This window comes from Rissa tridactyla, chromosome 19, assembly GCF_028500815.1.
Source record: "Rissa tridactyla isolate bRisTri1 chromosome 19, bRisTri1.patW.cur.20221130, whole genome shotgun sequence".
NCBI lineage: Eukaryota > Metazoa > Chordata > Aves > Charadriiformes > Laridae > Rissa > Rissa tridactyla.
Genome location: NC_071484.1, coordinates 784,204 through 808,770, shown reverse-complemented (window position 1 = coordinate 808,770; position 24,567 = coordinate 784,204). Strand labels below are relative to the sequence as shown.

At 44.6% G+C, this 24,567-nt stretch overlaps 1 protein-coding gene across 1 annotated transcript; it reads left to right on the top strand.

The window, feature by feature from the left end:
* Positions 1 to 291: 291 nt before the first annotated feature.
* LOC128919285 (immunoglobulin gamma-1 heavy chain-like) lies at positions 292 to 24,206 on the top strand. The gene is made up of 7 exons (XM_054224498.1): positions 292 to 453; positions 870 to 1,190; positions 19,191 to 19,247; positions 21,549 to 21,830; positions 22,396 to 22,458; positions 22,802 to 22,918; positions 23,546 to 24,206. The coding sequence occupies exons 1-6, from the start codon at positions 396 to 398 to the stop codon at positions 22,915 to 22,917; spliced, it is 897 nt and encodes a 298-aa protein (XP_054080473.1). The 5' UTR covers positions 292 to 395; the 3' UTR covers position 22,918; positions 23,546 to 24,206.
* Positions 24,207 to 24,567: the final 361 nt, after the last annotated feature.

The following is a 24,567-nucleotide window of genomic DNA, read 5'->3' as shown; positions in this document are numbered from 1 at the left end:
ACGCTGCGGGCCGACGGCCCGTCCCTGCCGCTGGGGCCGGCCCCGGCTGCGGGCGGTCGAGGCGCCGACGCCCTTGCGCAGGGCTCGGCAGGGCGACGAGGCGGGAGAGCAGCGCAGCCGCGCTGGCAACCCCGGGCCAGGAGCCTTCCTGTGCCGGAGAGCCAGGCTCCTCCTCTGCCCGCGGCCCTGCCCGCACCCGCCCTTGTCCTGCCCCAAAGCGGACGCGGCAGCGGGGGGCCGGGCCGGGGCGGGCGTGCTGGGGGCGGGCAGAGGCATGGGCTCTGCCCCCTCGTCAGCGGGCGGGCAGGAGCGGGTTCGAGCGCGGCTCCGCTCGGCTCCTGTGCGGCTCCCGCCGGGCCCTCGGTCCCCGTCCGTCCCCGGCGCGGCAGGGCACGATGGCGGCCGGGCTGGGGCCGTGGCTCCTGGCCTTGGCCTTGGCCTCGGGGCCGGCAGGTTAGAACCGGGCGGGGAGGGCGGCGAGGCCGGGCCCGGGGCTTCGGCTGCCCGCGGGCGGCGCTGCCCGTGCCGGAGCCCCGGGGCTGCGGCTGCTCCCGCTCCGGGCGCGCTGTCGCCTGGCGCTCGCCTTGGGCGGGGAGCGGGTGGGGTGGGATGGGCGGGCGACGGAGAGGCCGAGGCCGGGGCCGGGGGCGGGGGAGGCTCTGGGGCGGCGGGTCGGGCCGCAGTGTGGGAGCGGGCGCGGCTGAGCCCCGAGGGGGGCAGGCGGGGCATTGCCCCGGGCGCGGGGCTTCGCCGGGAGAGAGGCGGGTGGCGGCTGTGGCTGTGCCGGGGCGGGGGGCGCCGGGGCGGCGGGGGAACGTCGTGGGGCCGTGGTGGCGCGCTGCCCGGCTGCCTGCGCTCTCCGTCCGCAGGGGTGTGGGCGCAGCGGAGGCTGGTGGAGGCCGGCGGAGGGCTGCGAGTGCCCGGAGACTCCGTGCACCTCACCTGCCGCGGATCCGGCTTCGACTTCAAGTATTACTACGTTTATTGGTACCGTCAGGCCCCCGGTGGTGGTCTCGAGTGGGTGTCGTACATCAACCAAGATTCCTCATTTACTCAGTTCGGGCAGTCTGTGCAGGGTCGAGCCACGGTGTCCCGGGACAATTCCCGGTCCGAGTCCTCTCTGTCCCTGAGTGCCCTGCAGCCCCAGGACTCTGCCCGCTACTTCTGTGCCATTGACACGGAGACAGGAAATCCAGCTGAGCTTTAACAGAAACCTGCTGGGGCCCAGCCCAGGTGCAAGAGCAATAGGGCAAGGGAGTGCTGTGATGTGCATGGGGTCACCCATGGTTGTTTCCAGCAGTGAAGGGTTATCACTTTGCACAGCAGGTGTTTGTGGCCTGTCCTGCACACTGCAGGAATTTATCTGATTGCCAATTAAAATACAGTGCAATGGAGAGTATAGAAAATTACCCCATCCCTAAAGAAACCGTCCTCCCTCTCTGCCATCCTTCTTCCCAGGCTCAGCTTCACTCTTGCATTCCCTTCCTCTCCCCAGGATGCACAGGGGCCAATTGGAAATGGGGTTTGGGGTCAGTTCATAGTATTACATCTGCATTGTTTTGGCACCTAAATCTATGGGTCCCTCTGGCATTCATGCCCGGATATGAAAGAGCTGGCCAATGTTATGACAGGACCTCTCTCTGTTTTTTTTCAATGGCCTAGGGAGTCTGGAGAGGCCCCAGACAACTGGAAGCTGGCAAATGTTATCCCCGTTTTCCAGAGGGGAAAGAAGGTAAAGCCTGGTAATTACAGGCCTCTCAGTCTCATTTCAGTGCCTGCTAAACAGCTTTGAGCTTCATGATGTTTGGTGGTACTGTCAGGCACCAGGTGGCACATTCGACTTGGTGTCCATCTGCTGGGCCTGAAGTAAACCATATTATGGAGCAGTGATGCACGGTTGAGCCACGGCATCCCAGGACAATTCCTGTTCTGAGGCATATCTGTCCCTGAGTGCCCTGCAGCCCAGGGACTCTGCCCGCTACTTCTGTGCCGTTTGCACAGAGACAGGAAAACCAGCTGAGCTTTAACACAAATGTCCTGCCAGGGTCCCAGCTCTGGGTCTGAAGCTGGAATGGAGTCGAATCCCACAGTGGTTCAGGGCTGCTCTCGGAGAGTTTTGTAGTTACATCATATGATGTAACTACATTGGTGCTTGGTCATGATGGAAACGTTTTATCTGTTTTATCTGAGTCTGTCTGCAAAGCATTACCCCTTCTGCTTGCCTTCTTCCCATGTCTCATGCCAGTCCTCACTCCTGTCACACTCTGAAACTGCTTCACCTTTGGAAACAAGTTTTGCTGTTTCCATCGTGTGTACCCTGTCACGGCTGACTGTTGAGGTGTGGTAATAGCCGTGCTCAGATTTTGGGCACGGCTCAGGTCCGCTCAGTCCAGTTGTCACTATTCACTCACTAAGTAGCTAGGAGAGGAAATACAGAAAGTACAGAGGGTCATTTGGGAGCCCACTGGGAGAATGGGGAGGTCTCCCAGATCTGAGATTCTGACAGGAACAAGAGGTTGTGAACATGTGTGTTTGGAGCTGCTGGATCCCAGAGATCACAGGCAGAAGCCCAGGGAAGTGGTGGAGTAGATGAAGATATTGCTTGAACTGTTCCTGCCTGTTTATCCTTGTCTCCTGGGGTTGCAGGTGCCCTTTCTCAGGTGGAGATAGAGGCCTCTGGCCCCGTGGTAGGGAAGGTCTCAGAGTCACTCACGCTTACCTGCCGCATCTCTGGTGTACCCATCACCGATAGCAGCTACGCTTGGGACTGGATCCGTCAGACTCCTGGCAGAGACCTGCAGCACATAGCGTTGCTGTATCCTTTCACGGGACTTCAGCACATTGCTTCGTTCTTCCAGACACGAGTCACCAGCTCTGCAGACCCCTCCAGGAACCAGCTGTTGCTGGAAGTGCTGTCGCCATCAGCTGCAGACACAGCCACATATTTCTGCAGCACTAGAGAGCTGGAAAAGGGCACAGTGCTTGAACGACAGGCAAAGCCGGGGCAGAAGAGGAAGGAGGGGTGTTAAATTCAGCCAGGTCTTTCATGGTTGGCTGCAAAAAGGCTTTTGAGGAGTAGCCTGGGCTGGCTTTCCTGGAAAGGAGCACAGAGGTGCTGTGACAGCAGCAGCAGAAGAGTATCTCACAAGCACACACAAAACCATGAACAAGTTGATCACCTTCTTCCATTCTTCTCAGTCTCTCCCAGAAGAAGAGAGCAACAGAGAAAGCAGTTTGTTTAAGAAGCAGCACAACAAGCATTGAAGAACTAAGATTTGATTATGGCAAACCACAGCTGAATTGAGCTTTTAAATCTCATGTTGATCAGGGAGCCCCAGAATAGGTGAACAGCAGGAGCTGAGCTGCAGGGCACCTTTTCCCTTGTGCATGAAGTGTTGGCACTCTGTGCATATATATTCATGTGTGTACATGAGGTCCAGCATATATATTCATGTATATTCATGAGGTCCAGCATAGAATTTTGTGTAAGGACTCCCAACAAGGAAGATATGATCTGAGGGCTGTGGGGAACCTGGGGTATCCTACCATGCTGGGGCAGCTCCAAGTGTCTCAGGGCACCTTAGGCCACCTCCAGGTTCAATGGGTTCCTTTACCATCTTGCAACTCACTTTCCCACCCCTGTCTTGGATCCCTTCCCTAAGGGGCCAGATTGGAGCACACATGAAGAGGAAGAGGAGGGGAAGGACTCAGAGAGTCTGCAGAGGGGCAGCATGGAATTTGGGCATCCCAAAATGGTAGTACCAGTCAAAACAGTGACACTGTAGGGCTCAGCAGGTGTCCTCTCCTGTGGCTACAAAGGTCCTAGGGGGAGCTCTGTGTTCCTACTCAGTAGGGTAAGAATGGAGAAGGGAGTGTCCCTGCTCTGCTGAGGAGCCCCAACAGCCTGGTCCCTGCTCAGTCCTGTGCACATGAGTTTGGGGGGATGAGCTGGGGGCCTTGAACCTGCACATGTACCCCAGAGCTTCAATGCACAGCGAATCTTGGATCTCCCCTGCCCTTTGCTGCCTTTGCTGCTTGGGGGGAATCTGGGAAGGCTTTGGTGGGAAGAGGCCGCTGGAGAAATGTCAGCACGAGGGAGCGAGTGGAGGAGTAGGGTGCTGAGCAAGAGCAGGGTGAGGAGCACGTCTGCCATGGAGCGCCCTGTCCACAAGAGTAGAGGGGTCAGTGGCTCCCATCCAGGAGCAGCAGCTCACAAGCAGCAAGGAGCCAGGGTGCCCTGGGAGGACAACTTGCCGTCCCCCAGGCCAGCTCCAAAATCCCGGCAGAAACACTGCAGTCCTTCCTCAGAGGAAGGTCGAGGGTGGCTCTACAGCAACATGCCACCTTTTGCCCACTAGAGGTTTTCCTGCCAAGCGAGCTCTCTGGTATTGCAGCTTGCAGGATGAGAGATACCCGAGAGTTCACCAACAGCTTCAGGTTCTTCTGCTCCTTCAGCCCCCACCTCTCGCCTTCGCTGTTGTCATAGACCGAGGGAGGGACCAAGAGGGAGTAGGACTGACTGCAGTGACAGAGGCACAGACAGGGCAGATGTGGGCAGAGCTGTTCTGCCAGCGGAGACAAGCTACAGAGAGTCGAGGCAGAGTGGGGCCTGGCCGTGTGGACTGCCCTGTGCGTGGGGTTCTTTCCCATCATAGGTAAGCAAAAGGAAGAGGAAGGGGTGATGCCTCCCAGGAACTGAGCATGCTCCTGTGCTCTGCTCGCCACAGAGCTGTGCTAACCACTTGCAGCCTGACCTGCACCCTGCCTCTACCTCCCCACCGATCCCTGCAGAGCACAGCAGGAAATGAGTTCCTCCTCTTCTAGCTGCGATTTAGGCACCTCCATCCAGTGTGGCTGCTCCGCAGTGTGGGAATAGGCAGGGAATCTACCTGGTACACCCCCATCCTTGAGCCTACTGCTTTGTCCTTGCAAAGAGCAGGTTGAGGATGTCAGCATAGGATCCAAGCCCCACTTGCCTGTGAGAGGTCCGTGTGCGTGGGGTTCTTCTCCTTGGACTCTTGGACCTGGGATTCCTGAAGGACAGCTTTGCTTAAAGACTGAGGTGAATAAGGCATTCAGTATATCAGCCGTTTTCCATGTCCTATATCACCAGATCCTCGCACCATTCACCAGTGGGCTTGAATTTTCCCTAGCCTTGTTTATCCATTAAGGCCTCTGGTATTTTTTTTCTGTTGGGGTGATTTAAGACTGGAACAGGTTGTGCAGAGAGGCTGTGTAGTCTCCATTCTTGGAGATACTCAAAGTTGAACTGGGCAAGGCTCTGGACAGCCTCGTGTGGTGGCTCCACCCCAGCTGGCATCTAAGCCCCACGAAGCCACTCACTCACCTGCAGTGGGGTAATAGAGACAATTGGAAGGGTAGAAGCAAGAAAACTTGTAATTTAGATAAAGGCAGTATAATAACTACGGCAAAAGCTGCATGCTCAAATCAAGGGAAATATTTCCCATTTCTCACTAACAGGAAGATGTTTAGCTATTTCCAAGAAAGGAAGGCTTCACCACATGTGGTTACTTAGGAAGGCAAATGCCACAACTCCTAATATCCCCCTTTCCTCCTTCTTTCCCTAAGCTTTTATTGTTTTTGTGCTGATTTTGGCTGAGATAAAGTTAATTTTCTTCATAGTAGCTAGTATGGGGCTATGTTTTGGATTTGTGCTGAAAACATTGTTGATAATATATCGATGTTTTTGTTATTGCTGAGCAGTGCTTACACTGCGTCAAGGCCTTTTCTGCTCCTCACATCGCCCCACTAGTAAGTAGGCTGGGGGTGCCCAAGAAGTTGGCAGGGGTCACAGCTGGAACAGCTGACCCCAACTGACCAAATGGATATTCCATACCATATGACATCATGTTCAGCAATAAAAAGCTGGGGGAAGAGGAAGGAATTGGGAAATGTTCGGAGTTATGGCTTTTTGTCTTCACAAGTAACTGTTATGAGTGATAGAGCCCTGCTTTACTGAAGATGGCTGAGTGCCTGCCTACCAATGAGAAATAGCTAATGAATTCCTTATTTTGCTTTCCTTACATGTGCAACTTTTGCTTTACCTATTACACTGTCTTTATCTCAACCCACAAGTTTTCTCACTTCTATCCTTCCCGTTCTCCCCACCATCCCACTGAGCGGCTGTGTGACCAATTTGCTGACATCCTGCAGTATGGCATTTCACTTTGGCCAGTTGTTGACTGTGTGGCTGGTGGGGCAATGTAAGAAACAGAGAAGGCCGTGATGGTGTGTAAGCAATGTTCAATAGCTAAAACATCGGTGTGTTATCAACACATTTTTGGTCACAAAACATCACAGCTGCCCATACAGGCAGCTATTTTAAGAGGCGACTTGCAATGTCCCCTAAACACAGACAAGAGAAGCAGCCTGAGGGAAGCATGAAACTAATTGTGAGAGATGAAGGAGGGGGAGGAGGCCCTCTGAGCCTTCCTGAGGAGTCTCTCAAAATTTCGCAAGTACCAGGCCTGCTCAAAGAACTGATAAAGCTAACACCTGCTTATCTCTTGTGTGATTCGTGGGAGGTGCCTGGAACACAGTCTTACAGAAACAGGACAGCCCTGCTTTTTTTCCGGCAAGGACAAGATAACAGGAATCTGTGTAGTTCTCTGTTTCTTCAAAAGGCTGCTGTGCCTGATGATAATGCTCTGCCTCATTATCCACGAAATGCATATTAAAGTTGACACCCCTGTATATTCTAATAAAGATTATAGAGATCATGCTAAACATATGACTGTAGCACTCCACCCAAATTATGCTACATGTCACCTAGGGGGTTGGGAAGCCTGAGACGAAACTGCCCGGAACTAGTTGGGTGGGTCATACTGATATGGCGAACATAAAAGGGGAAAATAAGTGCCTGTAGAGAGGAGATTTTTTCCCTGAGGAGATTATACACAGAAGAGCGCTCTTACCCCTGTTGGCAGAACCAATGCTGGAACAAGGACCGGTGATCTCTTTCTCTCTCCCTCCTCTATCCCTCTGGTTCTGTTTCTTTTTCTTTTCTCTTTTCTCTTTTATTTTGAAGTTGTTAAGTAACGCAAGGTGTACCTTACCACTCACTATAATTCATTGTATAGCTGTTGTTAAGTACCGCTTGCCATAATTTGTTGTATATAGGTTGCTAAGTAATGCAAGGTGTACTTTACTGCTTGCCATAATTTGTTATATACCTAACCAATTATCATGGACCCAGTTAAGACATGTATTAATGACTGTGTGAATTTAATAAATGTTTGCATGCGGACCTTGAGAGTTGGCTCACCTTAGTCTGAGCAGATGAGCAGATGGGGATTTTCAAATTTGAGTCACTTACCCTCCTTCTTTTCTGAGTGGGGCATGACAGATATGAAGAAAGTTAACTCCATCCCCGCCCGACCCAGTACACCTACTCTAGTTGACCCTGCTTCAAGCAGGAGGGTTAAAGTAGACCTTTTCCAGGGGTCCTTAAGCCTCAACTCTTCTACTATCCTGTGAGCAAAACTTGCACCTCTTCTGCTTCCCCTTTCTAACACCCTTTCTGGGGAGACAGAAAGGACAACATCAGGCCTCATGGCCAGCCAGAGCTTTTAAGAGACAGCTTTGGGGTCTGGAAATACTTTGAGAGTACTCTTGTGTCCTTGGGTTTCTGACTCTAGAGGACCTCTAATCCTTCTTCCTGACTTCATGTGCTGCCAACATACTGCCACTCCGCATACTCCAGCAGTGGCCTTTTAGTGGCTGTGAGTGGGAAAATGAGAGCCTCTAACAATCATTTCCTGATTGATTTTTTCCCCTCCACTACACTATCTCCAGGAGTCCTGCCTCCAGCAACCAGCTGTGGCCAGCACTACACCTCTCAGGCTCCAGGAAGTCAACAAGTCAAATGGGAATGACTTCCCCATCCTTACAAAGCCAAGCTCTGTGTTTGTGTAAGTGGTTTGCAATCTCATTGCATAAGAATGTACTTGTGTCTTAACTACAAAAGAAGAACACACGCCATAAGATCTAACAGTGGACCACACACCATAAATACAGCAAACCACCATGCTGAATAGCTTTCCTGAGTCCTTTGTGTGCTTCTTTTTTACCCACCCATATGACTTTTGTATCACTCGTATACTTCTCTATTGAGTTCCAGCATTGAAACTTGAACGCAAAAGAGGAAAGTGAGTTTTCCTCAACACTCTTGGAAAAAACTGTTTATGGAATTCATTGGTATGGTCCAACCTACCTGCTCAAGCAGGGCTACCTAGAGCTGGTGGCCCAGGCCCATGTCCAGATGGCTTTTGAATATTCCCAAAGAGGGAGACTCCACAACCTCTGGGCAATCTGTGCCAGTGCTCAGTCACTGTCAGAGTGAAAACCTGTTTCCTGATTTTCAGACAGATCCTCCTGTATTTCAGTTTGTGCCTATTGCCTCTTCGTCTGTCCCTGGGCACCACTGAAAAGAGCCTTGTCCCATTGTCTTTGCGCCATTCCATCAGATATTTCTATACATTGATGAGATCCTCCCTGAGCCTTCTTTTCTTGAGGGTAAACAGTTCCAGCTCGCTCAGTTTTCTTTCATATGAGAGGTGCTCCAGTCCCTTTCATCATCTTTGTGTCCCTATGCCAGATTATCCCCAGCATGTCCATGTCTCTTTTGTACTGGGCAGCCTAGAACTGGAGCCAGTACTCCAGTTGTGGCCTCACCAGTGCTGAGTAGAGGGAGAGGATTATTCCTTTGACCAGCTGACAACACTCATCCTAATGGAGGAAAACCAGGAAACCATTAGTCATCTATTCCACAAGGGCACATACTGGCTAACTCGGTGTCCACCAGAACCCCCAGGCTGTTTCCTGAACTGTTGCTTCCCAGCCAGCAGTCCTCCAGCCTGTATTGGTGTGTGGAATTATTCCTCCTGAGGTGTAGGACTCTGCATTGGAAAGCAAAGCTACCTTCCAGCCAGTCTGCCTTCTTTTCTCCCATGTTCAAGTTCTGAGTTTTGTGCTTTTTGTCTGCGTCTCTTCCAGATCTGAGACTATAACAGAAGTAAGATCGTTTGAGGAAGTCACCAGCTCTGCAGACCCCTCCAGGAACCAGCTGTCGCTCGAAGTGCTCTCACCATCAGCTGAGACACAGCCACCTGTTTCTTCAGTACCAGAGAGCTGGAAAAGGGCACAGTGCTTGAAAGACAGGCAGGGCCAGGAAGAACTGGAAGGTGGGGAATTAAATGCAGCCAGGTCTGTTGTGGTTGCTGCAAGGCAAGGCTCTTCCCAGACTTCTCAAGGCTAGTCTGGGCTGACTTTCCTGGAAAGGGGCAAAGAGGTGCTGTGGCAACAGCACCAGAATCTCTCACAAACACACACAAAACCATGAACACACTCTAACTTTCTTCCATTTGTCTCAATCTCTCCCACAGGCAGAAAGTGACAGGGAAAGAGGTTTGGTTTGGGGTTTTTTTTGAAGAAGCACAACAAACATTGAAGGAATCAAAATTTTAACATGGAAAGACAGAACTCAATTGCATTTGCATGCCCCATATTGTTCAGGGAGTTTCAGAGCAATGTTGCAGCAGCACATAACAACAGTGGCACTGCAGTGGCACTGCACCAGGATCTGCATTGCTAAGATTTTTCCTAGGACATGATGAAAAATTTCTTCTCTGCACTCCTAGGTTTGGTGCCATGTGAATAAACACACATGTTCTTATCCTGAGGACTGAGCATACATTTCTGTATTTGGAAGTGTAGATTTTCATGGAAGTGCATTTACATATATGTTCTCCATATGCAAATGAATCCATATGCTTGTGTGCATGCATACATTACCCTGAGTTTCCTATATAAGAGCTGGAGATACTAGGTCAGTTATCCCCAAACTTTACCCTGATTAATACATTTGGTCCTATGGAAGAATCGCTGCAGTGGATTAATCTAAAAGCCATTCAACACAGTAGACTGCCTGTAAGGCCAATGTCAGATGTCTTGCAAAGGCTATAAATACAAAACAAATGCTACTTTATTTCTTCTGTTACTAGCTGTCGTGGTTTAGCCCCAGCTGGCAACTAGGACCATGCAGCTGCTCGCTCACTTCCCCCCTAGTAGGGTAGGGAGAAGAGGGAGAAAAGGAGGGGAAAGGAAAAAAACCTCGTGGGTTGAGATAAAGACTATTTAATAGAACAGTAACGGAAGAGGAAAATAACAACAATAATAATGGTAAAAGAATATACAAAATAAAATCATACAAGTTGTTCTTACCACCTGAAGATCAGTTGCCCAGCCCTTCTCAAGCAGTGATTGTGGATCACGGGTCCCCCCAACTCCCATCCCCCCGTCCAACCCCCATTTGTATACTGAGCATGATGTCTACGGTATGGAACATCCCCCAGCCAGCTTGTCCTGTCTTTGCTCCCTCTCAGCTTCTATGGAAGCTGAAAAAGTCCTTGGCTAATATAAACATTAGCTAGCAACAATCAAAACAATGTGTGTATCAACATTCCTCAACATTCTTCTCATACCAAATCCCAAACACAGCAGCTACTAGAAAGAAAATTAACTCTGTCCTAGCTGAAACCAGGACACTAATCTCCTTTTGTGTAGGTTTCAGAAGCTCAGGGACTTCCCCAAGCAGATATTCTAGATCTCCTTTTAAATCAGTACTTTTAGTTGTACTCTCCATATTGAAAATTGTGACTTACTGTTTAGTCTTAAATATCTGTTTTCCTAAGACAACTATAGTGTCTCCAGGGAATCCATGACCAATAACATTTCTGTTTTGATAGAAGGGTTGAATAGGATGGTTCTGTACACAGAAGAACATGATGTCCACTGCACCCTTTAAAAGAAAAGTCACCTTCTTGACAGATGTATCCCAGAAGCAGCTCTCCTTGACAATAAAGCCATGGCAATAAATAATAAATAAATAATAAATAATAAATAAATAAACAAATAATAAAGAGGCAATAAAACCTTTTATAAAAGTGTGATGAAATCAGGTAGACGGGTTAGGTGGGAGCTAGTCTCAGAATTCCCAAAAAAAGGAAATTTTGTTAAAGTACAAATGGAGATTTTTGGAGGGCTAAGAATAATTGCACTGGAAGGGCCAGGGTAGTTTCTTCTGGAAAGCAGTGTAGACCTTTCAGCAAGGGCTGAAGGGATTCAAACAACCATGCATGCACAAACCACCTGCTAGTTCCCCTCTAAAATGTATCTTCATCTGCCTAGGACACTTTTCTAGAGGAAGGGGGGACTCCCTCTCTTCTCATTTCCTCTGAAACAGAACCCAAGGAGTGATCTTCAGTATGACTTCGTGGAACACAGACTGCCTAAACATGCTAACACATCACTGGCAGTGCTGGAGCGCCTCCTGCAATTTTTTGGAGGCGATGCACCAAGGACAGAGAAAAAAAATACAGCGGCAGAACTCAACTTTTAAATGGAACAAATGCAAGCATGTGGTTTATGGGAGGCTGTGAAGACAGGTGTGTTTCTGTGGCCACCCAAATGAAAAAGGGCTGTTCAACTGCATCTGAGATCTCAGTGACAAGCAGGGTATGATGTCACTGCTCTGGGAAGATTTTACAGCAAGTGAAGGATGTGGGAGAGGCACCTGTATGCACCCTGGCCTGTGGCAGGAGGTATTTAGAGCTTTGTCAAAGAATCATAGAATCATCTAGGTTGAAAGGGACCTTTAATACCATCGAGTTCAACCATCAGCCTAACACTGCCAAAACCACCACTAAACCATGTCACTCAGCACCACGTCTACCCGTCTTTTAAATACCTCCAGGGATGGCTATTCCACCGCTTCCCTGGGCAGCCTGTTCCAATGTTTGATAACCCTTTTGGTGAAGAAGTTTTTTCCTAATATCCAAACTAAACCTCCTCTGGTGCAACTTGAGGCCATTTACTCTTGTGCTATGGTTTGTTACCTAGGAGAAGAGACTTACCCCCACCTCTCTCCAACATCCTTTCAAGTAGTTGTAGAGAGCGGTAAGGACTCCCCTCAGCCTCCTTTTCCTACAATCAGTTCAAGAGATGGAAAGTATTACATCAACTTGACAACTTTCCTGTAGGAGCGAGGCAATAATGAGGAGAAAATAATTCGACACAATAAAGGGAACAGCAGATGAACAGCCCATGTTAAAAACAGAAGAAACAGCAGCACTGGTATTAAAAACAGTGATTAAAAATGAGAAATACACCTTTGTACTTGGTAACAAGAATAACGCAAATAAACATATTGAGTAATACAGCATGGAACCAGGCAGATTTGTGAACAGAATGAAATAATGCTATTTTCTTTTGTGTCTTAGAAGAGGATTTGAGGATTCAGAAACTGATCCACAATTCCAGGTAACTATTAATCAAAATCACTAAAGTAAGGTAAAAAATCAAATTAAAAGCCAACTTCAGTCAACCGTAACTAGATGTTTCCCAACCTTCAAACTCAGCCAAAGGCAGATGTAAATAAATCAAAAGTCAAAAGCCAACTTAGTAGTCAAATAATCTAGTTCACAGGATCAAAGAAACCGAGAAAAAGTGGTGCATATAATCAGGAAAAAAACTCCCAAGACTCTCATAAAAATGGCATTCAAACAAGAAATACTGAAAATCAAATATCTGAGTAAATAAACAACTTTAGCACGTCAAGGCAAACAGAGTCCATTAAACCACCATCAGCTAAACCAAAACAACTTTTGAACCATTCGTAAACATAGACTGATTTGTTATTTGGCATGAAAATAGGCTTTGAGAACATAAATACTTGAAGGTCCAGAGAGAGTTAGGAAATGTAGGATGAAACCAAATTGAAAAACCAGAGGCAACTGGTCCCCAGATATTCTTTAAAATATTTCACCCTGACTCTCTTGATGTTTGTTAAAGACAAACAGTAATTGGGTCCTTTAAGTGAGAACAGCTCTAACAACTCAAAGGTAACAATATTCCTTTTTGACAACTATGGACAATATTTTAGTGATAAATTAATACTACTCTATCTGCCAAAAAAAGCAATGCTGATAATTTTGGTTTTAGTGTATAGCAACATCTCTGGAACAGTATTAGATTGTTCAAAAGTAGAACAGTCTAGAGGAAGAGGAAAATAAAATCCATCTCTTCAAAGGACATGAAAGAAGAGACATCACATGGCACTGAAAAAAGCAAATGTTTTTGTAGAACTGTCTACCACTGTGTGGATTACGTACCACAGTGATTGAAAACAACTGAACTGCTACACACAAATTGTCTCACTCACTGACTTCTGAAGATGCAAACATGGGGCCCTACACAGTCTCTTTTTCCTCAGACAACTGCATGTACACAGGCAAATTTGATTCCCAGAAAGACTCAGACAGCTGAAAGACCTTTCCATGCAAGACCATTTTCCCCAACATTCAACATCAGATCTTGGATCTTGCAAGCACGTCATTTTAGACTTCTGATCAAGTTGAGCGAGTTGGGATTCACCTACTGTATTCAGATATTACCACTTAAGCTTAGCATTGTCCTGCTTTTTGCATTGCTCTCTCCTCTCTGATTCCTGAGTTTAAACACTACATCATCACTGCAGCCAAAGATGCCCCTGACCTCCACACCTACCACCAATTCTTCCTCATTTGCATATAGGAGGGCCAGCTCATCAGTCACTTGTGTCAGGAAGCTTTCGCCAGTACACTCCAGAAAACTTCTTGATTGGTTCTGCCCTGCTTCGCTGTCCTGCCAACAGACATTTGACATGGTTCAAGTCTCCCATGAGGCCAGCGAACATGAAGCTTCTTCCAATTGTCCGAAGACAACTTCTTCCTGACCAGGTTATCTGTAGTGGTCGCCCACCACAGTGTCACACATACTGATCTGCTGTCTAACCCTGACCCATATGCTATCAGCTGGCTCATCACACATCCCAAAGTATGTATTCCAGCTACTCCCTCACAGAAAGGGCAATTCCTCCTCCTTGCCTTCACACACTAATCACAGAATCATAGAATCACAGAATGGTTAGAATTGGAGGGATCTTAAAGATCATCTAGTTTCAATCCCCCTGCCGTGGACAGGGACAGCTTGCACCAGACCAGGTTGCTCAAAGCCCCGTCCAACCTGGCTTGAACACCTCCAGGGATGGGGCAGCCACAGCTTCTCTGGGCAGCCTGTTCCAGTGTGTCACCACCCTTAGCGTATAAGAATTTCTTCCTAATATCTGATCTAAATCCCCCCTCTTTCAGTTTAAAACCTTGTCCTACCGCTACACTTCCTAATAAAGAGTCCCCATTTTTCCTGTAGGCCCCCTTTAGGTACCGGAAGGATGCTATAAGGTCTCCCCGGACCCTTCTCCAGGCTGAACAACCCCAACTCTCTCAGCCTGCCTTCACAGGAGAGGTGCTCCAGCCCTCTGATCATCTTCATGGCCTCCTCTGGACCTGCTCCAACAGGTCTGTGTCCTTCTTATGTTGGGGGTTCCAGAGCTGGACATAGTACTCCAGATGGGGTCTCACAAGAGCAAAGTAGAGGGACAGAATCACCTCCCTCGACCTGCTGGCCACACTTCTTTTGATGCAGCCTGGGATACAGTCAGCCACCTGGGGTGTGAGTGCACATTGCCGGCTCATGTTGAGCTTCTCATCCACCAACATCCCCAAGTCCTTCTCCTCAGGACTGCTCTTAATCCAGCCTGGCTTCATCCACTACAGTACTTCTGGAAGCTACCCCACCACACCTCCATGATCGCATAGCTCTGCAACCAAGAGATGGAGTTAAAACTGGAAAGGAACCCAGACAATATGCACTAACCTGCACTTCACCATGCATTTAAGCTCTTGGGTCACATGAGCTATCCCACCACTTCTCTATGTCAGCAATGAGATCATAGCCCTGCAACTACTAGCAGAGCTCTAATTTCTCTAGCTTGTTCCTCGTACTGCCTGAGTTTGTGCACAGGCAGTTTAAAGAGGCACCCAGCCATGCTAATTTCCCAGAAATCTCCCTTCTTTTTCTCCATAGATACTTCCTTATCTATGTATACACACTTGAAGTGCACCCCTTTCAGTCCTTTTTTTTTTTTTCTTATTATAAAGACCATCCTGTTCATATCACTTCTCATACATTCTGTATCAACCCTTCCCATCACTTTCTCACTAGATTATTGATCATCCTCTTCCTCCCCTTTTGTTTCTAATTTAAAGGTCTTCTTACCAGGTTGGCCAGTCTGTTGGCAAAGATGTTTTTGCCTCATTTAGTCAGGTGGATCCCATCTCTTCCAAACAGTTCTCAATCCTCAGAGACGGTCCCACACTCATAGAAACAAAGTCCCTTTTGCCAATGCCAACTGTACAAACAACAGTTGACCAGCAGGATCCATCCACTCCTTCTCACCACCCTCTCCCTCACGAGCAGAATCAAAGAGAAACCACTTGGGCCTTTATACCTTTGACCATAACCCCCAGAGCCTGCTTGCTACTTTATAGGGCTCTCCTGGAATTATCATTAATAACCACGTGGAAGAGCGGCAGGGGGTAATAGTCAGAAGGTGTAATGAGTTTTACAAGTCTTTTAAGAATGACCCTAATCCAAGTCCATGGCAAGGAGTAAATCTCCCTAGACGACAGGTCCAGCTGTCAGAGGGGGCTTCTGTTCCTTGCCATAAGAGTCTTTCATTACTAACACACACCACTTTTTCTGGTGGCTCATGGCCAATGGGCTCAGACTCTTTGTTTGACACATCTCCTAGCTCCTCATTTGCTATGACAGCACTGAATCTATTCTATAGTTGCAAATCTTCAGGTGAAGCAAGACCCTTCCTTTTGGTGCCAGAAGTCATGAGCTCCCAGCCTTTGTCATCATGGGAACCTCCATTTCCCAACTTTGAGATCAGACTAAAAGTACTGATTATTTTTTTCCTGCTTTTTATCCAGCTTGACTCCATGAAAGTTTTCAGAGGTGTCATGTAATTCCCAAGTTTTCACTTATAATTCAAACTTTTTGGCATTATTTTATGCTCTCCTTGAAAGTCATATCATATTTCTTCATGTGGTATCTTGGGTCAGAAACCACTTGAAAAGTCATGTGACTGCCTGCATAATCCAGAACACTGTGTACTGAAAAAGAAGGAAGAGACAGTTTTTGTAATGAAATACACCACTGTGTTTGGGGACTGGAGTACCACAATGATATAAACAACATAGGCTCCTGTACAAAAACCTAAAGAAGGGAAAAAGGCAATATATTTTGGGTAATAAAGGAGATGGGTGACTGAAATGATTAAGGAGACAAATAGAACATTCTTTTCTTACTTCTAGTTATCCTGGAAATATAGACCTCACAAGTTTTCTAAAAGACAGAAGAAAGGGAGAACTTGGAAATCCTCTACTCAATCAAGCTATTTGAAATCACTGAACTATTCAATTATTGTTTTTCCATTTCCAGTTTTGGAAGAAAATGTGGCTCTGGATACCCTCATGGGGTTGCACACATGGATAATTAGGACAAATATCTACGTTTTCATCTCCTGTTTTTACAACGCTTTTGAATACCATGAGGAAAGAGTTATTTATTGGAATAAGTATTATCAGTGTGAGGACAGATAAGCTTGTATTTGGAAGTGGGACCACTCTCACAGTTGAACCACGTAAGTACCACTATTTTATTTCTAAAAATTATGTTAAAATTAAGGTGAGGGAGGAAAGGGAATCTAATGCTTTGGGTTCACTGTAAGAATTTTCTGCCACAATATTCCCTAGAGTGCACTCTCTCCAGCCAGGGTTTCAAGCTAAATCCTCAGCTTGTATCTGTGTAGGAAGACTTCACAGGAACAGCTGGGCTACCTCTGTATATCACCATTACTCCATGATCCCCAAACACCTGGTGTGCACTACTTAACACATTATAATTTATTCCCAGTCTGGATAACACTCTGGCCTAAATTTACACTGAAGTGTCCTATCCTCCAGCAGATTTTCACTGCCTCATTTTCAGCAGGAATGCACAGCTCAGTGAAGAGCTGACAGTGGAGAAAAGTTTTGAGACAGATCTTTAGTTCTCTGATATGAGAAGTTAATTTTTGCCACTGGCACCCCACCTGTAGTGTCACCAGATAAATAATTCCACTCTCATGAAGACAGAGGAGGAATGACATTAAATATCCTTGGGCTTAAAGTTGCACAAGTGCCTCAATATCCAAGACCACTTAGAATGAACAAAAATTTGCTACCAAGTTGCCTAGGCTTTGAAAACACAGATGCGGTGACTAGGGATTATAATACGCCTTAGTTCTTCCTATCTTTATTTGGAATTTCATGATGTACAAAAAAGGTGGATGTCACCCAGGCTTTTCTGTGGGAGTGTGAATGTTGGGGCAGCAGGGGAGTTTGTTAGGTTGATCTTTGTTACCCTAAACATCCAGGTGCCTACTTTACACCTTGTTATGATACTTTAACAGGTCTGCATGTCTTTAAAGTGCTACAAAACTGTCATTTTATATAATGCAATTTTATATATCTAAAATATCCTGTTCGCAGTCCAGAAGGGCATGGGGCTCCCTTAGGTGCTGTCCAGGTCTGTAGGATATCTTGCATGGGAATAAATGCCTATTTTGGAACAATTAAAGTCCACTTCCAATTCCAAAGGGACAAAGGAATACAAAGTTATTTTTCTGAAGAAAGATCTGTTCTTTCCAACCAGTGAATCCTCACTTGCAAATGTAGGACCAGAAGAAAATGCCAGATTTCATTATTTTCACATCAGCCTACGTTGATTTGAAGAGGACATTTGTCAAAAAAAAAAAAAAAAGAGGTCAAATATCCCATAGAGAATAGTAGAATTTGGCAAGAAAAAACAACGAACAAAACAAAGTCTAAGAGCTGGCAGGTGTAAGACTGGGCAACGATATTGCCATTTCAGACATTTACAGAAATGCTGATATGATACTCTTGTTTTTCACATAAAGGTTCTGATGCTTTTTTTAAAAAGTTTAGCATGCTGGTTCTTCTGCTGACAAGAAAGATTTCTTTCTAATCATCTGAAGGTAGCATGTGGCTCATTGACTACAAGATATTCTTAGTTTAAGAAAACTTTTACAGTATATTACTCAAATTTCTAAAACAACTTCCCTGAGTTTCCCACAATTTGGGTTAGAGAACAATTCATTTGACGAGAGAAAGGTATTAGCCTCATCCTCTCCTCTACCCTGAAATGTGTTAAATCATTCTTTCTCTGTTTTTCCTGCCTATCTAGTCTCTCTGACATCCTGATGCAATATTACATGAAACTTCAGTTGAGTGAAGTTTCCATGCTGTTCAATGATTTCTCTTTTTCTAGCTAAGGATAGGATGACATTTTCAGAGATGCACAAAGACTTTAGGATTATGTTTGACAGTAAAATATAATAGGCCTTAGGCCTTAAGCACCTAAGTCACTCTGTGTCTGTTGAAATAATAAGTTGAAGCCAAAATTTCCAGAATTTGCACAACCTGACCCTCTTGTTGAAAAATTTGTATTTCTTTGGGAGATACTAATATGCATTTTAAGATGTTAATAAGAGACATACTTTATTGCCTGAATCTTTTGAGAATCCCCAAACACAAAATGATGCAGAAAACATGCATTAGTAGTCACTATAGGATATTCAACACATATTCTCCTCTTGAGGGCTCAGTTAAGGACAGACAAGCTTTTTGTGTTGGTTTGGTTTTGTTTATTTTAGATAAAACTTTCATTAAGAAAACTAAAGCCCATAGCATTATGGAATATATAGCTCTTCCCATGACTTTGTAAGATTAAAGGGAAAAAGAAATACAACTTTTTGTGCTAATAAAATGTTATTGCCAGAGTGTAACTTAAAAATCCCTCCCAAAAGCAAGCAGTGGTAAGAATTCATGGATGTATTTTCAGGTAATGCAAAACAGTAGGGCTCAGTTGGGGCTTCTGGAGTTTGATAAAGAAATAATTCTTCTTTATTAACTAGAATTGCACAGTGTACATGTGTTCTTGTTGAGGATCTTACCGAATTAGTTATGTCAGAGATGCAGCTTGATAATATATTGTCTGTTTGGAAATGCTGGAGATCAGAAAACATGAAAAGCCTCTGAAGATCTTAGATAACAAAGAATGCACAGGACTAACAGGCTCCATCAAAACCATGTTACAGCACCTGGAAAGGAAATGTATGTAGAAGGAATAGGAAAATGAGCCCTTTTTGATTTACACTTTTTAACTGTGTGTTACTGCTGCTCTTGTCTTTGGGAAGGGGACTCAACTGACCGTGGAGCCAAGTAGGTATTTATGTATTAACATTTTCAGAGTTGTTATTGCTTGGATTTTCACTTTTTTTCCTTTCTTCCTCCTAAAATTCTGGCAGCCACCCCTCCATGCTTTAAAGTTACTAATTAGACTTTATAATTTGGGCTCCACAAAGACAAGTCCTGGCTGCTATCATGCTGAATTTCTTTGGGATCTAACACCTATCCACTTACTGAGGCATCCTAATAAGCTTACCAACAATAGTAATTGTTAGATTTCAAAGCCATGCTCGGAGAGTCTGAAGGGAACTAAAGTTCCTGTGGATATTGATATTTAAGTTCCTAAGAATTTCTATTCTGTCAGAGTTCGAAAGACAGCACTGAGGGGAGAGAAGGATAATATACAAAAGAATTAAATGTGATCTTATGCAATATTTCTGTTCTAGTTTAATCTTACTAAATTGTTCAGAGTTTGAGTTAAACTGAATAGGTCAAATGAAGTCAATGGATGTTTGATTCCTGTTTGGTATTGACAAACAGGTGTTGACAAGCATGGAGTTGAGTCTGTTTTATTAATAGAGTCAACCCATGAAGTTTATTAGTAGCACCAACCTATGCAAAATTCAAGGTCTAATGCACCTCTCTAGCAAAGACACCCATCAGGATGCTCCTGTCAAACTGGACATGTAAATGTTTTTGATATGTCTCATAGCCTTTCCTAAACTGAACCCTTTTTGGTAAGGAAGCATACTAGAGGATTCCCTTCAGTTTCGTGTTTTTATTATAATTCATGTTGCTAATCTTATTCTGACCTTGGTATGTGGAATCACACTAGTTTCTCCACCTGAGGGCAAAGATATCATTTTTTTTTAAAAAAAAAACCCATGATATTATAGTGATTTCTTGGCTACTAAATTATTTTGAAAAATTATTTAACTGATTCCTGAAAAGACATCCCCTTCAAGTTTAAGCAATTTTACTTCATTACTTGTATGTCTTCTAAGAAATTCTCAGAAGTTGAAATTCAGGCTTTTGCAGTTGTCAAGCCTTTTTCATTCATATATGTTGCCTGGAATTGGGAATTCAACTCTAAAATTATTTCAAAACAGAAAAAATACATCTGAAGGTTTCAGAGTGACTCTTCTGAAAGATGTATGAGAGAGCAAGGATACCAAATCCTGTGAAAACTTGTCAACATCTTTCAGGTTCTTTCAAAACTCCCGTTCTGGGGCGTGTTTTTCATGCCTTAATGTTTGTTGGTATCTTGACCCTAAAGAACTACCACTGAATGTTATTACACTAATCTAAGGAAGATTGTAAGAAGATTTGTCCATGGACATCAAGTTCATAGGCCCTGGGGTGTTCTTCCCTTCAAATCAGTTTATTATACTGCACTATATTAACTGCCCCTGGAACTGCGGGACTAACAATATGGCACAGCACATGGATGTGAAACGTCACATTTTTTTTGGAACAAGCACAAGAATTTTTGCTGAACTGAGTACAAATACTATTTTCTTTTCATTGTCTCCAGACTGGGTTGGAATGTCTTACAATATGTGCAATGTCTAGTGGGGAAAACCTCCCCCACAATTGAAAGTTCTTGACCTTATGAGAAACACCTGGAGAAGTGGAGATATGCAATTCACATCCTGATTGCTTCTCTCCTACTTTCCCATCTCAGAGACAAAAATCCTTCTTGCATCTGAGCATTCATTATTGAAAAGATCAACCTTGTCCTCCACTGCAGCAGCAGTACTTAATTTCTGCAAGTAATGTCATTTATTGCAGTAACCTTGCACAACAGTGAAGCAGCAAGCTGCCTTCTCTTTGCCCTACTGCTCTTGCTATGGTTAGAACTCTTAGCCACATCAGAAGAAGATTTGGGGGAGGGGAGGGAGAGCAAAGGAAAAACAGTTATTCCCTCATGTCTCATGAATATGCAAGACAGTCCTTGATAGAAGTGTTGTTTTTAGGAATGAAGTTTTTGAGAAAATAATTTAACTCTCGGAGTGGCATGCATAAAAGTTCTCTTCTCATTTGCACGTCCCTTATAAAATAAAGAATTCACGTATAGGCACGATCTTTGGGAAAGGAAGCTTAAAATCCTGTGGAATTAAAGCTCCTATAAAAAAAACTACTCTCATACACCCTTTCTGTCTTTGATATGATCTTTTGGAAGCAGCAGCAAGAAATAATGGCAAAAAACGCAGTTAGTCATTGATAATGCTAGGAATTAGTCACAGCTGGAGTATATATGAACTTCAGGCGACTTAGCAGTCAGGCATGCTTGCAATAAAATCAAATCATGCCCAAACAATGCTTTTTTTACAGACAATACAAAAAGTTCTGACCCAGAAGTCATTGTGATGACATCAAAGAAACAGAAATATGGCAGCGTTGGGAAAGCAGCTTGTTTGGCAAGGAATTTCTCTACAAAGAACATCAGCTTGGAGATGTCTTCTGATAGGGTCGTATATGAACAGAGTACATCCATTTTGACGTCAGAGGGTTTGTACGATACTATTAAGGTGGTCAATGTGACAAAAGGCAAAGAGGTGACCTGCACGGCCAAATTCGACAACAGCACGATTACAGAAAACACACCATTGTCAGGTACAATTTTGTGGTACAGCTGCCACTTATTTCTGGAGGCAGTGTCTTCTAGTGCTTGCTGTTTCTCCTGCTAGTAAGCGTTGCCCTGTATAACAAGCAAAAATGGGAAAGACATCTGGTACTTAAGCAGGTAGAGATGACAGATATTTAAAAACATCTAAAATAAATGATCCTAACTGTTTAACAACTTGGACTTACTTTTTTGTGAAGAAACAAAAGACACAACCTTTTTTTTTAAAATGTACATTCGCTTATTACTAAATACTTAACCAGATAACAGCAAACCTCCTAGAGCACATAGCCTTTCTAAAAACAACAAAAAAGTGGTGGTGTGTTTTTGTTTTTGTTTGGTTGTTTGTTTTTTTTCTCTAAACAACTTTTTATACTTTGGGGGATTGTTTTTGTGATCATCTCCTCAAATTAATGTTAGAATTAGTGACCAATCATTTGATCCTCAGACTGTCCTGCCCAAGTGTCCCTATGGGAAGGGTCATACGAACATTTTGTTTATTCCTTTTTAAAATTTGGATATAGTCTATAATGCCTTTTCTTTACCATGCTACAGAAAAGGAGGCTGGAGAACCAGTAACAGAGAAGGTTTGCAACACCACAGACACCTCTGCACAAGGTTAGTTAACTAAATAGATTGTGAAGTTACATTACTGTGTTGGGGATAAATGCATGGAAATGTATTTTCTCAGGGGTAGAGGAATCAGAATACAACATATTCATCAAACACAACCTGCTTTGTCAGGGTAGGTAGTTTCATAACAGATAAGTAACAGGAAGAAAAATCCAATCTAGACAGACCTCCTCCTCCCCTGTTGTTGCCATGTTTCTCTATCATCTTTTCCTTTGCTTCTCTTTCTTTCCCTGAAACTATTTCTTGTGGTTTTTTTTCCACTTTCTGCCAATATCACAATATCCAAAACTAGACTGATCTCTCCTGTCTTTTCTCTATCATTAAACAGATACCAAAGTGGAGAAAGCGAACATGCTGTCTATGGCTGTGTTGGGTTTAAGAGTCCTGCTGGCAAAAAGTATCGCCTTCAATACACTGATGAGTATCAAGTTGTTTCTTTTCTGAGGTAAGGAAGCACGTAGCTTGATCCGTAGAAATCCTGGAAGCACATGCCAGGAATGACTGTCTGCCGTTGAGTATATCTCTAACCCCACAAGCAATGATACCTGTTCATCTGCTCCTGTTTGCTTTAAATAACTCTCGTAGGTTTCTGGGGGAAAACCCAACAATGACGACAACCTGCACCAAAAAAAAACAACCCCAAAAAACAACTAACCCCCTTTCTCCCAAACCACAAATAAAACAGCCCCCTTCTGTATTCAAAGCTCAGATCTTGGTGACTGGACCCCAAATTTTCTTTGGAGCAAACTTGCTCTGACAGAGCAACTCAGTTATTACCAGAAATGACTAAGAGATACCTCATTGACTGTTGCAAGTGGCAGAGCACAAAGCCTGGAGAAAAATCAAGACAAATAAGGAGTCAAAAGGAATAATCCCAAAACACAAACATGTGAAGTAGTGGGAGGAAAAAGAGGAGGGGGGAGGACTTTTAAATTAAGGTATCCAAAGAGGCACAAAAGATAATCCAGCCTAAGTTTTGTATGTCTACCTGTCTTGATCTGACAGCTATCCAACAGTGGCACATAGGCCCAATTGCATTAAATGTAGTTTAAAACGCACTTTGCCCTTCCAGACAGTGCAGAAGCAAAGCATCAGAAATCTGAAGAACAGCAGGAGGGAGTGTGTACCAGCAGCACAATGGATTGAACAGCCAGTGTCAATTCTGCTGACAATAACCATCCAGAACACAACCAGCACCTTCTCCTTAAGAGATTTTATACTGTTGAATCCTGCCTGGCTTGTTTATTTAGTTTTAACAGTTGTAACTGCTTTTGCTATTTCTTTTTCTCTGTGACCTGAGGAGAGTGTATTTTTCCTTACCCCCCTGCTAAGTAGAAACTGATCTCCCCACTCTTCTAGCCTTTGCATAGAAGCATCCAACCTGCTTCAATAGTTTTGAAAAATTCAATCCTCATTGTAGATATTTGACCCTTTTAAAACACGTTTTACAGGCATGTTACATTACTGTCTGTAGAACTGATGTATTACTGCTGAGAGAATTCAGGCATAGTAGATGCTATTTATAGCTTTAATGTTTCTTAAATAGCTTTAATAACAATAATTTTCTAGTGTAGATGAGAAGACCTGTGTTGAGTCTGAAGTAATTCAGTTCAATCAGGTAATGTTGTTGAGCATTTCTTTATTAAACCTCTATTTCCTCTGCAAAGTGTATGGCACATGCATTTTAGGTTGCTGTAGTAGTGATGAAAATAAAGTTTTTTTCTAAGCCAAAATGCTGTGGTTTATTCTGTGCTTTTTCTTCTGAATTTAGAATGGAGATAGCTGAAATCCAACTGTCCTAATGACCACTGAGATTAGAAATACACCTAGATTTCCTGTTGGCTGAATTTGTCTTTTCTAGACTGTGCAGGGAAGTGGAGATGTTATTCGGTACATTAAAAAGCTTCAGTAGAGCCATGAATTTTAGGCTTAGGGGATTCAAATAAGGTCTGGTCTTTCAGGTCACTTTTAAGAGACCCCAGAAAGATGATTTGCATCATAGCAATAAAAGACACACGTCTAAGGAGAAATCAGTTAGAGGCAGTTTGATATGAGCATGAGGAAGGAAAATACACATATCAGGAGAGAAGAAAA